The sequence below is a fragment of the Stegastes partitus genome, unplaced genomic scaffold (genome assembly GCF_000690725.1).
Source record: "Stegastes partitus isolate 25-593 unplaced genomic scaffold, Stegastes_partitus-1.0.2 Scaffold1080, whole genome shotgun sequence".
In the NCBI taxonomy this organism is placed as follows: Eukaryota; Metazoa; Chordata; class Actinopteri; family Pomacentridae; genus Stegastes; species Stegastes partitus.
The window spans coordinates 179,189-197,673 of record NW_007578811.1 but is presented as its reverse complement, the minus strand read 5'-3'; the positions used below and the strand labels follow the sequence as shown (position 1 = coordinate 197,673).

General features: G+C 44.2%; 3 protein-coding genes across 3 annotated transcripts in view; 1 reads left to right on the top strand and 2 right to left on the bottom strand.

Annotated features, from left to right (window-relative positions):
* Positions 1-6,073, bottom strand: part of ap4m1 (adaptor related protein complex 4 subunit mu 1) — a 17,874-nt gene extending 11,801 nt beyond the window's left edge. Inside the window, exons 1-10 of the mRNA XM_008295845.1 lie at positions 5,760-6,073; positions 5,054-5,115; positions 4,881-4,966; positions 4,653-4,759; positions 3,784-3,880; positions 2,782-2,892; positions 2,262-2,339; positions 1,758-1,820; positions 1,035-1,101; positions 822-875 (exon numbers count right to left, since the gene is read on the bottom strand). Coding sequence (XP_008294067.1) covers positions 822-875; positions 1,035-1,101; positions 1,758-1,820; positions 2,262-2,339; positions 2,782-2,892; positions 3,784-3,880; positions 4,653-4,759; positions 4,881-4,966; positions 5,054-5,111 — 721 coding nt within the window. The 5' untranslated portion in view covers positions 5,112-5,115; positions 5,760-6,073. The remainder of the gene's footprint in view (positions 1-821; positions 876-1,034; positions 1,102-1,757; positions 1,821-2,261; positions 2,340-2,781; positions 2,893-3,783; positions 3,881-4,652; positions 4,760-4,880; positions 4,967-5,053; positions 5,116-5,759) is intronic.
* A 234-nt stretch (positions 6,074-6,307) lies between these two features.
* Positions 6,308-10,714, top strand: rbmx2 (RNA binding motif protein X-linked 2). The gene is made up of 6 exons (XM_008295841.1): positions 6,308-6,370; positions 7,290-7,405; positions 8,241-8,292; positions 8,372-8,501; positions 9,020-9,203; positions 9,788-10,714. Exons 1-6 carry the CDS (start codon positions 6,366-6,368, stop codon positions 10,141-10,143), a joined length of 843 nt encoding a protein of 280 aa, XP_008294063.1. The 5' UTR covers positions 6,308-6,365; the 3' UTR covers positions 10,144-10,714.
* A 363-nt stretch (positions 10,715-11,077) lies between these two features.
* siah2l (seven in absentia homolog 2 (Drosophila)-like) overlaps positions 11,078-18,485 on the bottom strand; it is a 15,801-nt gene continuing 8,393 nt past the window's right edge. The window contains exons 2-3 of the mRNA XM_008295840.1: positions 15,230-15,409; positions 11,078-14,663 (exon numbers count right to left, since the gene is read on the bottom strand). Coding sequence (XP_008294062.1) covers positions 14,292-14,663; positions 15,230-15,409 — 552 coding nt within the window. The 3' untranslated portion in view covers positions 11,078-14,291. The remainder of the gene's footprint in view (positions 14,664-15,229; positions 15,410-18,485) is intronic.

Below are 18,485 nucleotides of genomic sequence, written 5' to 3'. Positions count from 1 at the left end.
AGTTCCTGTCAGTGTCTATCTATGGGTGGATCCATGGTTCTACTAGAACCCAGTCTCTGGTCACATCTCACCACCTGTTGAGGCTCTAACATCAGTAGAACCTGATGTGGTGAAGCTGGACCAGACAAGGTTCTGGTTTTTAGATGTTTAGACTACATGTTGATGTGGATCATTGGTAGGAACCAGAACCTGGTGTCATGCAATAGAACAGAATAGAAACACTTTATCGATGTTACGGTAACAAGAGAACCAGGAAGTCAGAGCTGAATGTGAAGCACAGAAGAAAACAATCCTAAAACCAGAACCTTGTCTGGTCCAGCTTCACCACATCAGGTTCTACTGATGTTAGAACCTCGACATGTGACCAGAGACTGGGTTCTAGTAGAACCATGAATCCATCCATAGACAGACACTGACAGGAACTTTCTGGATCAACACCAGCCTGGATTGAACATTTCTTTCAGTTTCAACGGCCAAAATGAAAAACACATCCTCTGTTGGATCCAATGAATGGTTCTGATCTGCTGGAAGCTTTCACGGCTTATTTCTGGAGAAGTGGCTTCACAGGTAAAAATATTTTACAGACTTTAGTTGTTCAGTGCAGCAACACGACTGAGTTTGTTATTTTCACGTTTGTTTGGTCCAAATCCTGACAGAATCCAAACAATGTGAACAGAGTAGGGACAATAAATCAGTGATGAAACCATCGTTCTCCAGCACGTTGACAGCAGAGCATGTGAAGAAAGACACGGATCTGATGAGATAACAACACGCTCAACTCCATCTAGCTGCTTTTTGTGTTTCTGTTCGTGATGCTTCACCTCTGAGCTGCGACTTTCCGATGCTGAACTCCTCATTCAGGCCGATTCGCATCTCTGTTGACAGGAAAGCAGCAAAGTCAGAATGTTTTCACATCAGGAGGCGTTTTGAATATTTTGACTGTCAGCAGACGTCTGGTTGTTCCACCGGTTCTCCCGTCAGGAACCGGAGCAGGTCTGGTTTTAATGAGGCACCTGGTTGTGGGCTGAACTCACCGGAGCAGTTGGGCAGGTAGCATTTAACTCTGATCTCTCCCTCGACGTCGGCCTTCATCAACATCCCCTGGAGCAAAACAAACACGTTCATCTCTCAGCAGAGTCCGTTCAGCGGTTCGGCCTACGTTACCCACAATGCACCTCCACCTCCAGCAGCTAACAGACAGACGGTTGGTTTCATTTTTAGGAGAGGAAACAACAATTCAGACTTAGATTCTGTGTGAATGTTTTGTGTTTTCCTTCGTCCTCTACGACAGTAAACTGAACGTCCTGCGCTTCAGGAAACACAGACGAGCGTTTTTCACCAAACATCGGATCGATTCCTCCAGAAAACAACCGTTACCTGCAGATCTGGTTCCTGAATGTCTTGTTCCAGCTCTTCTCATCAACAAACTCAAAACTAAGTGAAAAGACAAACTGCTGAATAAAGTTCAGCGACGGCTGTTTCACTGCAGTTGGATGGAAATCGACTAAATGTTGATTAAACTCAACGTATAATTAATTTGGACGACGATCTGTGACGCTGATGTGTCCGTGCTTGTTTGTTTGTTTGTTTGTTTGTTTGTAATAGAACCTCCTCTGTTTTTCAGGGGAATCAAACTTGTCCAGATGTTTTTACAGCCTGAAAACGGTTAATTACAATAAAGTGAATAAGACATGAAGGCAGCTTTCAGGAAATCTGGTTCCTGAACTCAGAACGTCTCGTCAGTCGATGCTACTCACGTTGGATCCGATGACGACCGACATCCTCTCGATCACGTCCACGAATATCTCGCTCTTCCCTCCCTGGAAAAAACAAACAACAAAACGTGCAGAAGCTGTGACTTTTTCTGGTAGATGAATCGTAGCAGCTGGACTTGCTTGAGTTCCTTGAAGACGTTCCATCTCTCATCCATCAGTTCTGACTGACTAGTTGCTATATAGTTGTAGATACTGACATCCTGAAGGGCATCAGTATCTGGAACTATATAGCCACTAGTCTGACTGACTAGTTGGGAGGAATAATCATGACCTGGATGACTGAGAATCTTCACAGACAGAAACTGTGACTGTTTGAGGAAGTCAGCTGGGATCAGACTATTTACTGGAACGTGTCGGAAACATTTGATGGTTCTCTTTGGTAGAAGCTGATCTAAGTGAAGGTTCACACGTCCAGCCAGCAGGACTTAGATCCACTGTCATCCTCTACGTGTCAGTGGCGGTTCTGGCCTCGGTTCTGCCGCTCACCTGCTCCCGGCTCGACTGGATCGGTCTGGTGGCTGCAGAACTCGGAGCCACTTTGCTCTGCTGAGTCTCTGCTCCAAACTGCAAACAAACGAACAAACAACAACACAAACAGAGTTAATCCAGACGAACAGCAGAATCCACAGAAACACGTTTAGACACGATAATAACGACAAACGTTTTAATCTGTAATAGTTCCTCACATGTTGTTCAAACAGATGTGAAAAAAAAAAAAAACCTGATGAAAGATGGTTGAGATCAGATGTTTTAAAAGGATCTCAGGAAATATTACACGTCACTGATTCCATTTTAAATATCCACAATTCAGGCAGAAACTACATTTTAAAACATTAAAAACTGCTGTATTTGAATGACTTGGTGATTTTCTGATATCTTAGAGTTGTAATATATATATATATATTTTCTTTTACAGTGTAGGACGTTAATATCTCGATTCACACGGAGGAAACCTTTAAGAAGAAGAACAGCAGGACAGTAAATGGTGTGTGTGGAGTTTCTGTACCAGTCCGACGTTGCTCAGGTCGAAGAGGCTGAACGGCCGCGAGGAAACGGCTTCGGTTTGGATGAAGTTCTTCAGGACGTCGGAGGAGGTCGTCTGGATGTAGCCGTAGTCCTGGAAGTCAGACAGACGGCGGTTAGAGCAGCACGGATACAAACTTCATACAGCTCAGCATCTCCATGCAGAGAAAAGACACTGAAGTCTTCTTGGTCATCTTCTCGTTTTCAGTCAATGCTGATAAAGTTGTTTTGTTTGTTGATGTTGCTGTTTAATTAAATGTGAATAAATGTTCGTTTCTCTCCTCGTCTGCTGTGTGAATACGAGCTTAAATCAGACTCTTCTGTCAGTTTAATGAAACAAAACTCGTCATGTTCATCGTTTCTTTACTGAAACTGTTTCTGGTTCAGTTCTATTAAAGTACAAACAGAACATCTTCTCTGAGATTTAAGTTTTCTCTAAATCTCCAGGTTTCCTCATTAAACTGAGAATGTGCCAGAAACAGAAGGTGATGCTGCCTCCTAGTGGACAAACTGAGCTCCTGCTTTCTTTATACATAATATTCCTGCTTCTCAGGACTTCACTTTGAACGTTGACTAACCTCCAGCTACAAGTGTGTCTATGGTTATATTTATTTCTTCTATTCCAGCTTTTCTTTGTTAAAAATGTTTAACTTTAATAACTGACAGGTTTTCATCGTTCTTCTCACGTAACGATGACGTGCACCGATTTGTAGAAACAAACCTGCTGACTGGAAGACAAACTCAACACAGAGATTTTAAAGGCCGCAGTTTTTTTTTTCTTGACTTTATTCTGAAAATCCTGTTTCCTGTTCTCAGAATCGGTCGACATGAGATTTATCTGCAGCTGCTGCAGTGATTAATTTGGTTCCAGCATCTGAAACACGAGGACGTGCTGCTTTTCCGTGTCCGATCGTAACTTGAACACAGCCGATCCTGTTTGGACGCCACGGCGCCACCTGGTGGAGGACGTCGGCGGGAGACTCACCACGACTTCGTCCAGCAGCTCGTAGATCAGAGCGAAGTTCATCTGCACCGACTTCTCCGACAGGCTGCCGCAGTAGTCTTTGACCAGAGCAGCGAACCTGAAACACAGAAAATCTGATCCTGAACGATTCTACAGGAAACAGAATTATTACAGGAAACAGAACCGTCGACGAGCTCCTGCAGAACCAACGTTCTTAATCACAGCTTTAAATCAGTCGTTAACATTCAGCTGCTTCTGTTTGTTTTATGTCGCGTTCCTTCACTGAGGTTCATGTTTAAAGTCCTGCAGCTCTGAGGAACCAGAACCACATGAAGGAGGAGGAGACAGAACTCAAAGATGATTCTGTCAGCAGGGCTCAAAATGCGTGGTTTTGGTTCTGGACCATTTTTGAGTCACTTTGGATGAATTTTGATTTAACGACATTGACGTTACGAGGTATTGTGCTGGCCAGATGTTCCACCATCAGCTGGATGTATCTCCACCAACTGGCTCCTCTGTTCTCTGGTTCTGATCCGTGCTGCATCTATTCATTGATCCAGCAGGTTGGATTCTCCTCTCAGTCTCTCTGAGGAAACACTGGCTGCAGTTCAACCTGAAACTCTCTGAATGTTTCAGGAGGAGGAAGGTTCTGTTTTTTTAAAGAATCTGACTCAAGCAAACCGTTTATTTTTGCAGAATTTTCAGATGAGACACGTAGAACAAAGTGATCTAATGAAACATTGCGATTTTAAGTTCTGGGACCACAGAACAGTTTCTGTTTCTACAGGTTCTGGCCGGTTTGGGGCTCAGAGGGTTGATGTCTGATGTGTGCTTTGTGGCTCAGTTGTACTTTATATTAAAATAATAATGACGTGAGGACAAACACTGACCTGTTGAGGAACTCGATGATGGTGAACGGCGACGACTCGGCTGCAGTCGTGGCGACCCAGTACAGTCCTCCCTGTCTGACGTGGACGAAGTGAAGATCTTTGTGGCTCTGCAGAGACGAAACACAGGACAGACGATGCCTTTAAGGTCCTGCTGTTACCGATGACCAACAGAGCTGCACCGACGTGTCCGTCAGACATCAGCAGAAAGTCTTTTTAAGCACATTTTACCATGACGACCGGAGGCTGGTCTCCGGTCAGCGCCGTGACCTTCTCATAGAAAGTACTGACGGCGTCACCGCCTGCTTCTCCTCGGACTGACGCTCAGGTCAAGGTTGACTTTCACACAGAGTGAATGAGCAGATTTATAGATGCTGTTTTCAGCTGTTGGGTCAGAAGGATACAGTCTTTATAGATGAGGTGGTCGCCCTTCGAGGACAAGATGAAGACCTGAGAGATCATCCTGCTGAGAAACAAACAGACGAAACGACAAGAGCCAGTTAATGCAAAGAAATAACCACAATACGACGGAGCCCTCTGCTGGGGATGTTTCATTTAGTCAGTGTCCATTAACGTCAACTAATTATTTTCACTCTTAAGATGTATATACATATAATTCAAAACGGAGCTAAAACCTGCTTTTAAAGGCAGAGAGACTTCCACCAAACTCCACTCAATATTCTGCTAATTTTAGATGTTATGACAAACAAACCTCCTAATCAATACCCAAACCCTTCGTAACGTCCTTACTTATGTCACACAAGTACATTTCGTAACTATGAAGCATTAAATCACAAAAAAGTTTATTTATTGTTCAGGCTCCAACTTTCACTAAAATGTTCCGCCCTAGCAGAGGACAGTAGCACCACATTACAACCAGCTGTACTCGTTAAAGTGTGACTGTTCTCATGCCGAATCTATTTATAAATCCAGATGAGTCGCAGACATACTTGAACGTGTAATAAAAATACACACGGGATTAGAAAACGACTAAAATCTCCTTAACTTGACCGAAACTCTCAGCGAGTTCAGCCTGCATAAGAAATAAAAATGACCTTTTAGCACTAATTTTATGAAGCTGACATTAATTCCAGTGACTTCTTTACTTACCTACAGAAGGCTTCTGGTGACGCAGAGAAAATATTAAACAATATTTAGTTTTTTGAGACAAAGCCATGAATGGTAGCTATAGCTTATTTAGCACTGCTAACGTTAGCATGGCTAACTGATGAAGCTAGCGCAGCATGTTTAGACTCGTAAGAATTCTCCGTCACAGCCGTTGGTTAGAACTGATCCACAATGAGCGAACCACACACATAGAAATGCTGAACTAAATAAATAAACGCTAAAATAACATATAAACCGTATGCTATACAGCTAGCTTCGTGACTGATAGGTCGGTGTTTACAAGCCGGGTCAGCAGCTAGCATTTAGCTTCACAGCGCCTCCTGCTGGTCGGCGGTGAATCTGCAGTTTTTTACCAAAATACTTCACGGTGAAGTATTTCTAAAAACGTACGAAGAACATTGTTCTTAAACTAACGCTACAGTTTTACATTAGAATGCGCTTTAAAATATATTTAAAACAACGACAGCGTGTTTGTAACCGAATCACAGCTTGCAGGCATCCGAACAGCAGGCGGCAGCACAGGCGGGAAATCAACCGGAAGTTAGCGACACTTCGCACCAGAGCATCGGCTTCCTCCTCTGGTTCATCATGAAGTGAGTAAACATTCTGTAATTAACCTATTAATTTGGAGCAACATCTGCTTTTCGGCCTTTGTTTATTTTTCCTTAAACTTCTGTCGGTGGTTGTTAGTGCACGCTAACCCGCTAGCTAGTGCTAACAGCTAGCTGCTGGTGGCTAACCATAGCCGCCTCTCCTCATACATTCTCACCAGCCAGACTCTGTTCAAAAAACGGACAATTTGACAATTTATCTTCATCGACAAGTCGATATATTAAATCAAACATACAGCTGAGTGGTTCCTGTAAATATTCCGGAGCTGTTCTTGAATTCGGCGTAAACCAAACCGCTCATATCTCCACTAAATCAAAGTTTATGGTTATGTTATGTTATGGCGCTCAACGGCCAAATTCTTTGCATTATTAGAAGTCAGCTAATTTATTGAAAGTTAAAATAAAACGCAACTTTGCAGAATTCATCTTTAGTCGTCCTGCAGTGTTGTACAAAACCTAAAGTTGTTGATAATCTGAACGGAGTCTGGTTGGTGTTTGTCCTCGCAGAGAGAAGCTGGAAAGTCCACAGCTCTGGATGTTACATCTGAGTCTGCAGCTAACCATCACCTCCACTGCCAGTTATTTTCTACATTCACTGATTAGTTGTTTGTCCCATAAAATGTCTAATTTATTTTTTAAAAACTGTCTGATTCACAGACCTCAAAAGGAGCCAAAGATTTTCACAGCTGACAGCAGAAAACATGCCTGTAGCTCATTTCTATTTCATATTGACCTTTTTTTCTATTCCATAATGCTTCTCTTACGTCTTTTCTCTTCATGTCTTGCTGCTGAAAAGTATTTCACGTCTATAAACTCTTGGCTTGTTGCTGTAAATGTGTCCTGACAGCAGTGGGTGAAGCCGCTTCATGCTTTCATTCTGTCTTCTCTGCTGCGTTTTCAGTCCGCTGACGAAGGTGAAGCTGATCAACGAGCTGAATGAACGTGAGGCTGACCTCGGGGTCAAAGAGTCCGTCTCCTGGCACAGCGAGTACAAAGACAGCGCCTGGATCTTCGTCGGTCAGCAGAGACAAGCGCCTTCAATCAGCCTGATGCATGAAATTAATGTCGTCACAGAGTTTAGAACTGAGGATGTTTGAAGCTCCTCTCAGCTACTTTAGCTCCTGTTTTTTATTAGTGTGGTCGACGGTAGCTTTAACTTTAAACTGGAGGTCATTTTGGACAAATGTTCATTCATATCTGACAAGTTAGGGCAGATTTCAGTTCGGTTTTCTGTCACTCTGGGCAAGTTTCAAGTTATTTTGGGCAAGTTTTTGTCATTTTCCCCAAATGTTAAGTGATTTTTTAATGTTTTCCCAGTTTGAAGTTGTTTTTTGTTGTGTTATTGCTGTTTTGGAGACATTTCGAGTCATTTCAGTCAAGTTTTTGTCATTTAAAACAGATTTCAGTTCAGTTTTTCATCACTCTGGACAAGTTTCAAGTTATTATTTTATTTATTTTTGAGTAATTTTTGACGATTTCCCCAGTTTGAGCAAATCTTGACTCGTTTCAGAGACGTTTGACGTCGTTTTTTTGTTGTGTTTTTACTATTTTGGACACATTTCCAGTTAAGTTTTGTTCTATTTCTGAGCACCTTTCAGAAACCCACGGTGTAGTTTTCTCGCTGTTGCACCGTGCAGGATGTATCGTCCAACAACTCGCTCCTCTGTTTAGCATTTTTGTTTAGTTTCTGTTTAGTTTTTTATAGAATGTGTTTTTAGAGAATTTTAAATGAGAATAAATCAAATGAATTATTAGATGATCAGATTACCTGTGAAACGTGTGACCTGCTCTTCACCTCACTTCCTGTGTGTCCAATCAGAACGTCTAACTCTGTGCATGTCGTCACCAACAGGAGGGTTTCCCTACGAGCTGACCGAAGGCGACCTGATCTGCGTCTTCTCTCAGTGCGTACCTGCTCGGCTCACCTGTCCTGCCGCCGCCGCCTCGTCCACTCAGAACTCACGTTTGTGTTTCCTCCGTCAGGTACGGAGAAATCGTCAACATCAACCTGGTGCGCGACAAGAAGACGGGGAAGTCCAAAGGGTTCTGCTTCGTGTGCTACGAGGACCAGCGCAGCACCATCCTGGCCGTGGACAACTTCAACGGCATCAAGGTGACGCTCAGACATGTTCGTGAGTCAGTGGCTGAAGTCATGCCCTTGTTCCCTCCACCCATCAGTCACCACTTTGTTTGGTGCTGTGATATTCTGCTTCCAGTAGACGTTATAATGTGAGTTATTTCTGTAAACGTTGTTATTTTCACTCCATAACGGGGGGATTTGTCTCGTGTCTGTTGTCATTTTGACAACAAGCCACACTTGTGACATATTTTCTGTAACACTATAAATTATGTGTTAACGCCATAAAACTCGTCTGGATCACGTCTGTGTTTGTGTTTTCCACAGTGATGATCAAACTGAGAGACTTTCAAACTGTTTGTTTTGGGGTTTTTTCAGACTAAAATCTTCACATGTAAGAATCCACAACCAGCAACTATTTGACTTTTTTGCTTGAAGATATTTGCTGTTTAATTAGTTTCCGTCTGATGAGGTTACTGATTAGTTGCGTTTGTGTCGGTTTCTGAACCTGCAGCAGTTAAAGACGTTCTCTGGTTCCGTTTGGGTTCTTTCAGATCAAAGGCCGGACGATCCGAGTGGACCACGTTAAGGACTACCGTCCCCCCAAAGACTCCGAGGACATCGACGACATCACCAAGCGCCTCAGGGAGGACGGCTGCGCTCCCAAAGCTCCAGAACCGTCTTCATCCTCAGAGGAAGACGAGCTGTACGACGTTCCTGTGAAGAAGCCAAAGAAAGGTGAGTTCTGACTTCAGAACTAACTGGACTCCTTGGTTCGGTTCTTTAAGATGTTCCACCTTCATCCAAAAGGATTCAGCAGCTCTACAACTGAAGCTCAGCTTTAGGTAGCCTTTAGCTTCTATAGTTGTATAGCGCAAGCCTTGAATTTATATATTACTTTTAGTTCTAGAACGGAAGCCTTCAGCTTTAGGTAGCCTTTAGCTTCTGTAGTTGTATAGCACAAGCCTTTTTGTGCATTACCTTTAGCAAGCTAAACTGAAGCCTTTAGTTTCATGTCTCCTTTAGCTTCTTTGGTTCTGGAACTGAAGGCTTTAGCTTTAGGTAGCCTTTAGCTTCTTCAGTTTAGCTTCTAACATAGTAAACTGAAGCTTAGCTTTAGGTAGACTTAAGCCTGAAGGCAGGCTAAAGATTTAGCTAACCATTATCATGCATTTAGTGTCTTCAGGTCTACAACTGAAGACTCGTAGGTGAAGGTGAAACGTGTCGAACCTACAAGAGACGTCCAGTTACTTCTGACTTTGTCTGTAACCGACGTCACAGAAGCTGGTTTTTATTGCTGCTCTCGTTGCTCTTTGTCGCAGACAAGAAAGAGAAGAAGAAGAAGAAGAAAGAGAAGAAGGAGAAGAAGAAGGCCGAGAAGGAGAAGAGGAGCAGAGCAGCATCTTCATCACCTCCTTCTGCCGCCGTCAGAGTCAAACAGGAGAAAGAAGACGCCGCCTACGACAAGTACAACCAGAGGGGGGCGCCACCGCCGGGAGGACAGCAGAACGGACAGAGAGCCAGAGAAGAAGAAGAGCGCCGGAGGAACAGAGACAGAGAAGAAGAACGGAGACGAGATGACAGAAGAGACGACAGGAGACGAGAGACGGACAGAGAAAGAGACGATAGAAGAAGAACGTCGGACAGAGACGAGGACAGAAGACGAGATAGAAGATAGAAAACCAGAGAAGAGACTCTAAACTCTGGAACAGTTCATTATCTGTAAACTCCATCAGGACTGAAGGACACAAAACGACAACATGCTGTGACCTGTGGGCACCAAGACGCTGCTTCACAACACTTGTTTTTACACATTTGATCAAGAATCGGATCATATTTCACTGTCGGCTCTAAATCCTGAACCACACGTCATCCCTGCCTGGTTTGTGTTTTCGTTGGATAAACACGTTCGTTTGTCACTAAATTCACTCTGAGTTATGGAAACGTCCTTCAGGAGGAACAATAATGATGGTGTTCAACATAAATACATGTTCATGAATCATCCGAGGAGCTAATCAGTAAATAAGAGCTGAAACCAACACACGTTATTCTGCTTTTTATTTGAATTTCAGCTTTTATTCAATGATTAGTTTCTTGATGAGGATTTTGTTCAGGATCTTTACAGGATTTATTTTTTCTTGATGTGTATTTTGCTGAATTTAGCATCAGAATATGTGTGATGGAGGATTTAAAGTTTGTACTGTTTAAATGACTTTTCTAATAAAACGTCTTCTGGCGTATTAGACGTAGTTTTAAAGGTTTATTTCGCCCAAACCTGTACGTCGTGTGTTTTATTTTTATTTATTGCTGGTGTCTGAAGACTAGAGAAGCTCCTTGTTGAAGAAAACAAGTCGTCTTGTTAAGAAAATGGTTTATTATCAATCTACAGACGAGGCCTTAAACCTGCATTCTGTCTGACGGCCAGCAGGGGGCGACTCGTGTTCTACAGGAATCTATAAGGAAATGATTCAACTTCTCTCTTCATCTGTGACCTCAGGAGAGATTCTCCAGCAGTGTTTCTGGTCTCAATCATTAGTTTAAATCCTACTTTAATGAATAATGCTGTTTATTTGGTAAATTATGGTCCAGTCTAGCGGAAAACAGACGATAAATTGGGATGTTTCAGTGCTCGGGTTTAATAAAACAGATCGAACAGGCCAAAATCCAAACAGAGTAAACAGGTTTTGGTGTAAAACTGAAAAATGCCAACAAAAAAAACCCAAAATATGAAGTTTACAATCATGGAAGAAACCAGGAAACCAGGAGTTTGGGGCGTTTCCAGACCGACTTTGAAACAGAAGCTGAGCAGAATTTAAGGCAGAAAAAACAGAAACGGAGACGAACTTTAACAAACTGCACCCATTTATTACAGAAACATGACGGAACCGAGTGAGAACAAGAACGACAGCCTCTGACAGAACTCTGTTTGGTTTGAGGTTTTTGAGCTTCCTGGTTTGTCTGGACGACTGTAGATCCGTGGCGGCTCAAACGGCCAACGTTAGAAAAGTTACCCTGAAAATCTGTACGGTCGCAAACAAACGTCCACAAAACAGAGCAGAAGGAATAAATCTGGCAGAGTTTGTTTTGCTTTTTTCAGAAAATATACCGTCGCTTTAAATGAAAGTATGTGAAAACGTTTCGTAGAAAGTGGGAGCTGACCGTTGCACAGTGAAATCTGGTTCTGCATATTATTCACACGACAAACCAACACGTCTGGTTTCTGCTGAAAACTTTTTCCAAACACAAAGACTGAGACGGTTCGTCTGACCTCCTGTGACCTGAAGGTTTCATGTTGAAGCCGTAAAAACGAATATTCATCACTGCGGTGAGCAAACATGTCGACACAGAACTTAAAAACATTTTAACCCTCTGAGCCGAAAACAAGCAAAAATCAACAGAATGACAAACATCTGAGCTTCATTCTCGTGTTTAAAAAAACTGCCAGAAAAAAACCGTTTGATATGATTCAGTAAAACCAACAGACGGGATGAAGGTTCAGAGTTCTGGTCGAGCTGCAGCCCAGAAGGAAACGCAATAAAAACAGTTAAACGTCTGTAATGCTGATAAAAGCTCAGACGCGATGACGCCACGTTTCTTCCGTTTGTTTTGTAAAATAAATCTAAAACTGCTGCCCAGAGTCAGAAAACCTGGTTCACCTGCTGGTCCTGGTCCCTGTAGCGTCCGTACTCCTGGGATTTGATCAGATTCACCTGCAGCTGCGTCAAACTCAAAATGTTTGAACAGATTTAACGTTTGTCAGCCTGCTAATGATCCGATTCCTTCAGTGTCATCGTTTGCAGCTGTTTTGGTTCGTGTCGTCTCCACCGGTCAGACTAACTCCTGCCTCTCGGCGTCTCTCGGGTCCTGGTCGGGTTACCTGTGCAGGTAACGGCGGCGTTCTGACCCCGATCAGCTGTTCTCGTGCAACGCTATCCAGGTTTCCGTCACAGGACTCCGGCCGGCAGCTTCGGGTTTCTCCGAGTCGGGACGCGACGCACAAACACACGGAGACGGTTAAAGACCTGATCAGAGGCGGGACACTCGTGTCCAGGTGAGCTCACCTGTGGAGGACGAGGGGCGGAGCTTCCTCTGCGTTCACACGGTAAAGGATGGAACCGTCAGACAGACGAGGTGTTCTGTGTTTCCTGTCCTCAGAGCGTCCGTGAACGAAATAAAAAGACTGAAACTATTTCATTCAGGATAAATCTTACTTCAGGGTTCGGGCTACGTCTTTCTGTTTTAACGACTGATTTTAATTTGATCGTTTTAACAACAGAACGTTTTAATTTAACCCTCTGAGCCCCGAAAACAGCCTCAAAGTGGCACCATGTATGATCCAGAAGCTGTAAGAAGTTAAAGGTTTATTTATAAATCATCAGGTTTTGTTGTTTTGTTCTGAGATGTTGAACCTGAGCTCAAAATTCTGACATTTCATCAAATGACAGAAAATTTATGTAAAAATTCATAAATTGAACGTTTCAGAGGATTTAAACAAACTCTGATGTTATGAAACTTGTCCAGATTAGAAATCAGCCAAAAACAAACCAGATTCTGTAAAAACTAGAAACTCAGACGTAAACATGAAGCGCTGATCGATTCCTGGGTTCCTCTGTTGACGAGCGCTGAACCTGGAAGCTAACTAAAATGTTGAATATCTACAGTTTGTTTATTTTCCAGCTGGGAAAACGCTGCCGGCTTATTTTATGTCCTGATCATAATCACGTAGTTTTTAAAGGGATGCACGACACGTCGACCACATCGGTACCGGTCCGATGAACACAGTCAGCGCTGAGCTCAGAGGGTCAAAGCTGCTGATTCTGTTTTAAACCTTTCATCTGGTTCTTTGGGTTCCTGTCAGTTCTTTTTTTGTGTGTGTTTCCGAACGCAGAGGAAACTCGGCTGAGGACTCGGCGGTTCGTACAGACGGCGGTCGGAGGTTCTTCCTGCTCGGCTGCTGCAGCTCGGCGACGTCGTGTCGCCCTGAACGTCCAGCAGCCGAGCCGGAGGTCGGCGGTACAAGTTAAGGCTCTGGCGGCTCAACGGGCTGCAGGGTTCTTCTGCCTCCTGCTTCTATCTGAAGGAGGTTCTGAGGATCGGCGGCTCGGTCCGAGTCCATGTTCACATCGTTCCACCAGCAGCTCATTAAAGGTAGAGAACAGAACTGATCGATCTGCCGATTATTTCTGATCAAATCGAGTCTTTGTTTTGCTGACAAAGCGTCTCATCGGTCTTCACTTACTGCCACATGAGATGCAGAAGAAGAAGAACATCAAGTCCTCGTCTCGCTGCTTTAATGTTTTCTGATGTGACTTTGCTGCAACGGTTCTTAAGCTGGACCTGCAGCGATTATTTAACTTAGTCGTCAGCTATGTTAATAATCAATGAACCGGTTATTTGTCCGTCTGAACGCTGTGGTTTCAGCTCCGTCCCTGAATGTCGTCTCGTTTCTTTCCTCTGACGGAACATCTTTGGGTTTCTCATGTTCTTCCAGCAGCTCGTCGATAATTCATCAGAAATAATCTGCAGAACCTGTTCTGAAACAAACTTGGTCCAAAGTCAAACAGGAGGTTTCTTGGCGCCGAGTCGATGTTCTGCTGGTGAACGTGTGACCTGGTCCAAGCCTGACCAGTTGGTCCCAGTCTGACCAGTTGGTCCCAGTCAAGCTGCTGTGGATCCTCTGAGGAGGAAACAAAGTCTTCAGCTTTTTCCTGACAGACAGTCGGGACCTGAACGCCTCCTGCGGGGTCTCGGCTCCCCTGCGAGGCGTTCGCTGCCCGGCGGAGGACTCGGCGCCTCCTGCGTCCTGCGTCGGGTCTCTGGGCTCCGTCAGCACATGGAGATGGTGACGTTGATGCCCAGGTTGCCGTTGTCGGCGAACAGGTGGGCGATGGACGTGTCGAACACCAGGCAGTCGCTGTTCATGATGGCGGCCGCCACGCCGTCGTGGATGGAGCGCGGCGTCGCCTCCCAGGTCAGCCGGCGCCGGTTCCCGTTGAGCTCCAGCCGGTAGGCGAAGTTCTCGGCCTGCTTGCGGGTCCCGATGAGCAGCACGACGGCGAAGAACTGCTGGTGGCCCTCGTACTTCTCCTGCTTCTCCAGAACCAGCATGAAGTGGTGGCTGAAGCACGACTGCATCATCACCCAGTCGACGGCGCCCGGCAGGTTGATGTCCGTCGCCAGGAACACGATGTCTTCGCCCTGCAGAGGAACCAAACGCTCAGCAACAGCAAGTCTGACTGGAATGACTTCTGACCGTCAGATTATCCTTAAAAAACACAAACGTTTGTCCAGAATGACCTGAAACGTTTCCACAGTGACTCAAACTGGTTCAAAAAAGTCCAGACTTTGACAAAACGTTCTCACAACATGACTAAAGATGGACGTGAGTCGTCTTTCAGCGTCGCCATCGTCCACAGACGAGGAAGCTGAGACTCACAACCAAACGTCTTTCTGCAGCTGAAGCAGTTAAACATCTACCTACAGCCGTCCTCAGATGTGTTCACAGCCTCCCATTAAAGGAGGAAAACAAACAGCTTCAGTCACTGGAACAAGCTGAAACTGACAGAAGTCATGATAAATAAAAATCTTATGATCATCGTGACGTGTGGATTCGACCTTTTCTTTAATGGAACTCTATGAACACATCTGAGGACGGCTGGATGTTGGTCAACCTGTGGAACCTTTTTTATTTAAATTTTTGCCAAACAAATAAACCATCGTCTGTATGTTCGGACCTCCAGAACCTCCCGTGCGGCCCGTCCTACCTGCAGCGTGGTGATGGACTTGTGGGCGTGCATCAGGTGTGGCATCACGGCCTCCAGGGAGCCGTGCCACTTGCAGGTGGCTCCGGGACACGGGCAGGTGTACGGCCTGAACTCACACACCTCCTCGTGGTCGGGCTTCTCGCTGTGGTGCAGCGACAGGAGGCAGCCGGCCGACGAGTACTGCAGAACCAAACCACAGCCAGGTGAGATGAGGTTTACGTTCAGATCAGAAAATAAACACTTAAAACTGACAAATTCCCTCGTTTTGGTGATTTGTTCATGAAGACTCGACGCCCTTCGAGTCCAGCGGCAGGTTCTGGGATTCAGAGAGTTTAAATTTGCATCACGTTGGGACGGAAACCGATTGAACAGGTAATTATTAACCCGTCAGCTCTGCAGTGAATGTGACATTTAAAGAACAAACCCGTGTTCTGAGGATGATTCGGGTCGAAGCGTCCAATCAGCAGGCGTCTCATGTTTATGGATGGAGGACGTTCAAACAGCATCGCTAACGGGGCGTCTGCTGCCTCCCCCTCCACCGCCGCTGTGGCTGCTTTGTTGTCGGAGATAAAAGGAGGCACGGAGGAGGCATCATCACCGTGACCTTCAGAGGTTCAAGGAGAAACTCTGAGCCGGTTCTGTCTGGATTTATCCACTGAAACAGCCTCCGTCCCTCTGAAGCTAAATGTAAACCAGCAGCGGTTGGTTCTGGATTCAAGCCGTTACTTCCACCTGAACACGTTTCACTGAGTCTGACAGAAACATGACATACGTGTCACTTTACGCCTCTTTGTGTTTATGTTTCACATTTTGGTCATTTTGTGTCTGATTTAGTCTCTTTTCATGGAGGCATACATGAAATATTAAAATTTTAGGCTAAGCTCTGTAAACAACACGACTGAAGAGTCTTATTTACATTAGTCAGGTTCAGCATCGTAGGCAGTAACACTGTAGAGTCTCAGATTTAAATTGAAATTAATTAGGCCAAGCTCCATAACGAAGAACACTGTAGAGATGTGACCTGATGTTAAATGACTCAGGCTAAGCTCCATAAACAACACGACTGTAGAGTTTTGGCTGTGTGTTTACATCAGTCAGGTTGCGCATCATAATCGATATAGAGTCTTAGTTTTAAATTGAAATTTATTAGGCCAAGCTCCAGAACAAAGACTTAGCCTTAATATCCAAATCAACTCAGTTAATGTCCATAAAAGATTGAAAGTCTTAGTTTTAAATTGAAACAGGTTAAGCTCCATGACGAAGAACACTGTCGAGACGTAACCTTATATTAAATCAGTCAGGCTAAGCTACACGGTGAAGCCTTAATATGCTTTATAATCCGGTGAAGTGATGTTTTCTACAGTTTAAACTTTGCTCCGTCATAAACGAGACCACATGGTCCCGGTCCCAATATTCACACCGTTATGTGTCATCAGTCAGGCTCAGCGGCCGTCGTTTTAAACGTTCTTAACGAGTTTCCCTGATAACAACAGACCTGAACCACGTCAGCGGCACATTAACACGTTCTATTGGTCAGAATATGTCGCTGATAAAACCGAGATCAGCGGCGTTCGCTGTGAACTCATTAAATATTCATGATCAGGGCAGCAGACCAACGAGGCGACCGGTTCCACCTGCAAACACCAAAGACCGACGAAGCCAACACCAACAAACAGCATCCTCCATAAATGCATACGTCAGAGTTCATCTGGAAGGAACGACGACGGAGGCGTTCTCTGGTTCCATCTCAAACCGTCAGACTTTGAGTTTTTGTTTTGTAAGTTTTAGTTAAACACTTTATTTCCAGCAGGTTTTATTCTCACGTCGACATTCGAGGCCGTTTAAACGACACCTCAGGAAATATTAACGACAAAAACCTGAGATTTAACTTCTCATCAAGTCGAGTCGATGAATAATGTGATTGTTGTGATGACGGGAGGTCGAGAAAAGTCTGGAAACCTGCAAAACATCTGGTCGGTTTTTAAAACATTCAGGATTTTCAGTCATTTTGGACGTTTTGTGTTTTATTTAAGAATGAAAAAACACAACAAACAGCATTTAAGGCAGATTTTAAATCACTTCTGACGTTAACTTGTCATTTTGAACATTTAATTTGTTCATTTAGACCGTTTTTCATTCACTCTGGATCATTTTTAACAAACTCGAGGTCATCCTGGACACAGTTTTGTCATTTATCTTTGCAGGTCTTTATTAATATTCTGGACGAGCTTTAAGTCGTTATTTTCTGTCAGACCTGCAGAAACCCAATAAGCACTTTATTTATTGTACATTCTGCTGTTTGGCTTTTTCATTTCATTAGATTTTAGGTCTACGAGCGTAAAGTTGACATCAGAGGCAGTTATTCTCTCAACAGAAAGCTCGTTATGTGTTCGATGCTGATCAGCGGCTCATCGGCCGCCAACAAACACAAAGCTGCTGCCTTTGGTCCTCCAGCCGATAGACTCATTATATATAAAACATACTGCTGATGTCAAACCTTCTGCCGGCCACGTCTGACCCGATAATCAGAACCACCAGCTCCAGAGAGTCCAAACATGTCACTGATCACAACCTTCATCTGAGATGCGAGTGGACGAGTCAGCGTTGGATCTCTGAACGTTTTTTTATTCGTGTCTTTGTCTCACGTCGGCTTCTTGGTTAAACATGAAACTACATTTTTAAAAAAGGATCAAAGAGGAAAAGGTGAAAAAAACACATTCATTCACTTCTCAGCTAAATGCAGCGTTTCAAGCGGCCGTCTGCTACAGAACACCCTGAAGCAGCCTGAAATATGAAGCCGTCCTTCAGGTCCATCAGAGAAAATCCCTGCAGAGCTGCATCAACACGATCAATAGCAATCAGGCTAACAGCGGCGAGAGGCCGAGCAGTAAACCAGTTAGAGGCCAAACCTCCATCCAGCTTCGATTCAGGCTTTAACTGGTCGGGTTGATTTAGAGCCACGACGGAATGAAGACAAAGAAGTCAGGAGAGTTCAACTGGTCCAGTAGCTCAACTGAGATGATCTCGTTTGTTTTACCACAAAAAAGGCAAATATTTGGTGAGGAAGGAAACACAAAAGGAATACGAGCAGCTGAGACGATGAAACTGGATCCACAGATTGTGTCATTCTGAAGGTTTATCGAACACCAAACACCACCCAGAGGTTAGAAACACTCAGAAACAGACTCTGAGCTACGATGGAGGTGAAACAAACGCTGATGGAACATTTCACCACACAAACGCCTACAAACACCTG